The 6,017-nt window shown below is 43.8% G+C and overlaps 1 protein-coding gene across 1 annotated transcript in view; it reads right to left on the reverse strand.

Moving 5' to 3' along the window:
* Window positions 1–554: 554 nt before the first annotated feature.
* LOC138977147 (protein unc-93 homolog A-like) overlaps window positions 555–6,017 on the reverse strand; it is a 53,248-nt gene continuing 47,785 nt past the window's right edge. Inside the window, exons 4-5 of the mRNA XM_070350056.1 lie at window positions 2,993–3,260; window positions 555–2,415 (exon numbers count right to left, since the gene is read on the reverse strand). Of these exons, the coding sequence (XP_070206157.1) occupies window positions 2,186–2,415; window positions 2,993–3,260 (498 nt within the window). The 3' untranslated portion in view covers window positions 555–2,185. The remainder of the gene's footprint in view (window positions 2,416–2,992; window positions 3,261–6,017) is intronic.

The following is a 6,017-nucleotide window of genomic DNA, read 5'->3' on the forward strand; positions in this document are numbered from 1 at the left end:
CAAGCACAAAATCTGACACGTAAAATAATAATAATAATATAACGTTGTAGCAAAATCCTCTTTGCATTGATTGTCGTGCTTGGTTATGTACACAGGTTTTGATATTACTACGCCACCTTGAACAATCAACACTCGTTATCCTTTTCTAGACAAGTCTTTCAAGTTGACTGACTGCGTCTGGAATAATACCGATTCTGGATTCAAAATGTACATTTCTGTCACTGTGCAGGAGGCCGGGACAAACATAAAGCATGGCCTAACGTCAGTCACGCAGCCTTGTGTGTAAACTATGTTGACTTTGGTCTTTGTCGTTGACATTAAGTCGCAAAGTTACGGGGGTGGGGGTGGGGGGGGGGGGGGCCGGGGGGGGCAGGTGTGTGTGAGTGTGTGTGTGTGTGTGTGCGTGTGTGTGTGTGCGTGTGTGCGTGTGTTTGTGTGTGTGTGTTTGTGTGTGTGTGTGTGTGTGTGTGTGTGTGTGTGTGTGTGCGTGTGTGTATGTGTGTGCGTGTGTGTGCGTGCAAGCGTGCGTGCAGTGCGTGCGTGTATGAGGAGGAGGAGGGGAGGCTCGGACATGGTAGAGCACATCAGCGGATTCGTTCTCTGTTTCTTGATGTTGGTTTTCCGTCAGTAACACTTTTATCTACAGACATCCAAATGTGCTTCAAAATCGGATTCAAAAGAAACGACCATAAAAGTTGTGAAAAAGCATTACTTTAACATCAAACTCAATTTTAAGAGTAGCCATGTCCAGCACTTTCGTAATGTTACTGTTATTGTCAGACCGGTACTTTCTTTAAACGGGCAATACCTATTGACATCTTTCGCTCACAGCCTTGTGACCTGCTTGTTTGAAACGAAGCATCTGTGAACCTTTCAAGCATCTTCCATAGCGGGGATCCTCCCATTTTAAAGTTACAAGATTAACAGATCTTGCAGTAATAACTGCAGTACAAAGTGAAAACCAGTGTCAGTAGTCTACATTACTTCCGTTGCCTATTTCATACAGAAATGGCTGCTCCGTAAAACAGTACATAATATATGTCATTTGGTATAAAGACTTTCTTCTTCCAAAATCTGCCAAAAACCAAAAATCATGAAAAATCGTGATTTTTTGTCAAATTTGCACTACAGTGTCTGGCTTTGATATCACAGAAGTCACAACGTTCTTAATACGCTCACTGTAAAGTTGTACTTTCATTTCTGCCACTATGCAAAACCAACCGCAGTACGATCGATACTGACAGCATGGGTCGCACTGAGTCAGCTAGTCACAGAGTCATAACGTCCTGAGTACGCTGGCTTTGAATCTGAACCCTCATCTAAATCGCTTTTCAAAAAGCCAGTGTTTGGAGTTTGAATTTTTTTTGTACCACTGTCCTTCCTCAGAAGGCCTAGGCTGAGATGCACGAAGCGAACCTGGGTGCCACCCAAATGGGTGGTACGCAGCCGCGAGGTCGGATTGGTTGAAACTGAGATATGTTGTGATTTCAACCAATCAGACCTCGCGGCTTCTTCCTACCCAGTTGGGTGTCACCCAGTTTCGCTTCGTGCACCTTAGCCACAGGGCCACAGTCGGCAAAACCTCGTCCACTCATAGAGCCAATATGTCCTGCATTAGCTGACTCCAAGTTGAACCTTTAACAAAATCACTGTATAGAACACAAGAGCCGCACGTCTCACGCAGGTTGGGTCAGGGGTTGCGTTTGTCACTGCTCACGAGACCTGGGTTACAGGTTACCAACTCTAGACTAATCATAGAGCAAGACTGTCCCGAATATGCTGATTCTCAAGCCTGAGCTTTCCCGTATCGTGTAGATGGACACAATCACATTTTACAAACCTTGGACTGTTCCTAGAGCCGCAATGTCCTCAAATATTCTAAGTACGCTGATTCCGTCGTCCATGTTTTACCTTTCATTTCTATAACCGTGTGGACTGGAAAATATACGACCATACACATGAAGAGGTCTTTCTAAATGGTGATGCGTACACCATCCGTCACGTATAGCCGAAGTCGGCTCCTGTAACGAACACCCCACGAACAACATCCGCAGTGGGCATCCGGATCCAGATCCAGTGTGTCAGTCTAGGAACCGCAGTTCTCAAAACACACAACGAAGAGCCATAATGTTATGACCGTGTAATCCAACTTCCATTGCTGTGATGGCAGCGATATCTAGACTAGTCATAGAGCCACGATGTCCTGAATATGCTGGCTCTGGAGTTGAACCTTCATCTCTATCACTGAGTAGAACGCCAGAGCCAGCGTCAGAACGGCCGACAGGATGTAGACCTTGGTCTCCACGCACAGGAAGTAGCTGTACCCAAAAGCCATTGCACATCCGGTGGCGTGGAACATCCGGTAGGACGCGAAGGCCGCTTCCTGTTTGTGGCTGAACAGCACGCCAAAGAGAGCTAGAAGAAAACCAAAAAGAGCTGTGCTTCAATGGAAGATCTACATTTGGTGCCTGTTTGTGTGCTTTATATCGAAAGATAAATCACAAAGGTTACACGAAAATTTGCAACAGATTTGCATGATCTGCCAATGGTGTCAAAACTTTTTAAAAACTTGTAAAACTTGTGGTTTGTGAAACCATTCTAGTTGTAAAGAAATGCAAAGCGTGTACGCGTGCGTGGCGTCTGTCTGTTTGCCTGTCTCCGTATTTGCACATTGTTCATAGTCAAGTTCCTCATTACGTTATCTGCGATATGCCCAAGCTTGTGCAGAATCTGTGCAGCAATGGCTTCCTCAACGCATGCGTTTCAAACAATCCATGTCTATAGAGTGAAATTCTAATTTTAAGACACCACCCCCCCCCCCCCCCCCCTCATTTAAGAGTCCCTCCATTTTAAGACCCTGGTTTCTCAGAATTCTTTGTTTAAATACAATCTGCAAGTTTACCTCATTTTAAGATTCCCTCTTTTTTTAAAACCAGATTTGTTTCAGACTGTTGGTGTTAAAACGGGGGTTCCATTGCAGCGGTATACTCACTGTAAGTCTGTGTTTGCCAGATGGCATCACACAGCCCCAGACAGCCAGCCACCACATAGAAGTTGGGGATGTCATGGGGCTTGGGTTGCCACAGTGCCAGCACCACCAGCAGCCCGGCGTTGAACGTCGCCCCAGCAGCGATGAAGGCAAACCGCTTGATGTGCCTAGCAACGTAGCCGATGGAGATTGAAGACACCGCGCTGGAAGCTCCGAAGCAGATGAGTATGGGTCCTATGTCCTGGAAACCCAGGGTACAGCTCACGTACGACTGCAACAGAAAAGAAAAGTTTTGTCTATTACAGTGTCACAAACTATTTATCGAAAGCCAATTGAGATTGACGACACCACACTTGAAGTTCCGAAGCAGAGCAGTATTGGTCCTATTATTTGAAAATCCAGAGTACAGCTCACGTATGACTGCAACGGACAAGAACAGTCTTGTCTTATACAGTGTCACAAACTATTTATCGAGAGCCAATGAAGATTTACAACATCGCAATGGAAGCTCCGAAGCAGATAAGTATAGGACTATTATTTGAAACCGGGGGTACAGCTGACGCGGGACTGCAACAAAAAAGAAAAGCCGTGTCTACTACAGTGGCACAAACTATTCATCAAAAGCCAGTGGAGATTGAATACACTGCACTGGAAGCTCCGAAGCAAAAAAGTATTGGTCGTTTGTCTTGGGCTCTCAGGGAACAGCTCACGTAAGACTGCAACAGGCACGTTTTGTCTATTACAGTGTCACAAACTATTTATCGAAAGCCAATGGGGATTGACGACACGGCACTTGAAGTTCCGAAGCAGATGAGTATTGGTCCTATTATTTGAAAACCCAGAGTACAGGTCATGTATGACTGCAGCAGACAAGAACAGTTTTGTCCATTACCCAGTGGCATAAACTATTAGTAGAAAGCCAGTGGAGTTTGAATATCCCAAACAGATGAGTATGGGTATTATGCCTCGGAAACATAGAGTATATAGCTCACGTAGGACTGCAAGTAAGAAACAAATCCGTCAGCTAAAACAGTATATGGTCCTAGATCGTATGTCTTATAAATCTCAGGTAAAACCTTTGCAGGACTGCAACAGGCAGGTATAACAAAACAAAGGCGAAATAACAACATTTAGTCAAGCTGTCGAACTCACAGAACGAAACTGAACGCACTGCATTTTTTCACCAAGACCGTATACTCGTAGTTTCGTCAGTCCACCGCTCGTGGCAAAGGCCGCGCAGTGAAATTGACAAGCCAGAATAGTGCGGTAGTGGTCGCGCTGAGCAGGATAACACGCTTTTCTGTTTTTCTATTTTTTAATGTTCAGAGCTTGTTTGTAATCCAAAACATATGTATATGTTTTTGGAATCAGAAAATAACAAAGAATAAGATTAAATTTCCCAGTGTTGTTGGATCGTTTTATAAAAAAATAATTGTAATTACAAGTTTCCGATTTTTATTGACCAAACTCATTAATTAGTTTCTAAGCCACCAAGCTGAAATGCAATACCAAAGTCCGGCCTTTGTCGAAGATTGCTTTGCCAAAATTTCAATCAATTTGATTGAAAAATGAGGGTGTGACAGTGCCACCTCAACTTTTACAAAAAGCCGGATATGACGTCATCAAAGACATTTATCGAAACAATTAAAAAAACATCTGAGGATATCACTCCCAGAAACTCTCATGTAAAGTTTTATGAAGATCGGTTTAGTAGTTTACTCTGAATCGCTCCACACACACACACACACACATACACATACACCACGACCCTCGTCTCGATTCCCCCTCTATGTTAAAACATTTAGTCAAAACTTGACTAAATGTAACTATGGGGAAACAAACGTTGCAGGATACGGCAAAGAACGCCCCTAAACAGATCAGAACGGACACTTGTCAAAGAAGCCCAAAGTGTAGAACAAATACTGTTTTAAAACATTACAACAACAACAACAACAACAACAACAACAACAACAACAACAACACTGGGGCTGTGTTGGGGCGGAAGTAGTGGATATGCGGGGTGGGAGTGGCTCCAGTTCGAGTAAGGTGCTTTCGGATTTTCGAAATAAATGAGCATATCGCGTAGGAACCTAAGGTGCAGCTTTTACACGGTAACGACAGACACCACAAAAGCTTTAGAGTGAAAGGCAGTCGACTGTGGAAACACAGCTCTGGGAGCCCCTAAAATAGACGGGCGTCGATTCTAAAACAGGTGTAGCTCACGTGTGTGTGTGTGCAACATAAAGGAGAGATATTAGGCCTAAAACAAAAATAGGTGTGGTTACGGTAACCCGACCTACCCTATTTTTAGGGGCCGACCCTATAACTTTTTATTGCATTTGTCAACAACAACAACAACAACAAAAAAAACGAGTGCAGAAAACGCAATGAAAGCAAAATCGCCCGAGTCGCACACTTATTTCCCTGTCAAGTAGGTTTAATTTGTACACATTAGAAAAAAAAGTTAAAAAAAAAAAGTGATTGCCTACCTTCCTACCCTATTTTTTTTTGTGTTGCTATGTTACCGTAACCACACCTATTTTTGGCCTTAGAAAACAGGAGAGAAATCGATCAGCGCCAGATGGTGGAGGCGAGGGACATCAAACAAGATGCTCCCGATCCGGAACATTTGTTAATGTGTACCTTTGGCACAGATCAAAAAGGGCCACAACAGACGGTTAGAAAATGAGAAAAACCGCTGGGTAACCCAATGTTGTAGACTGGCAATTCGTTATCGGTTGTGATGAGATGCGAACTGTCATGTCAGAGAGATATCATTCTATTGGAGCAATACCAAGAGAGAAAATGTGGTGGATCTATATTGTTTGTTTATGGAAAAAAATCGTCAAAGTTTGCCATGCCCACACACACAAACACGCATACACGCACATACACGCAGCATGCACGCACACGCACGCACGCAAAACACAAACACACACACACGCACCCACATGTCCCTCTGACCTTTTTGAATCACCGTTTTTTATACCAAAGAGGGTAGATTTATGTGTCAGAAACTCTCTTCCTT

This window comes from Littorina saxatilis, linkage group LG9 (genome assembly GCF_037325665.1).
Source record: "Littorina saxatilis isolate snail1 linkage group LG9, US_GU_Lsax_2.0, whole genome shotgun sequence".
Taxonomy (NCBI): Eukaryota; Metazoa; Mollusca; class Gastropoda; order Littorinimorpha; family Littorinidae; genus Littorina; species Littorina saxatilis.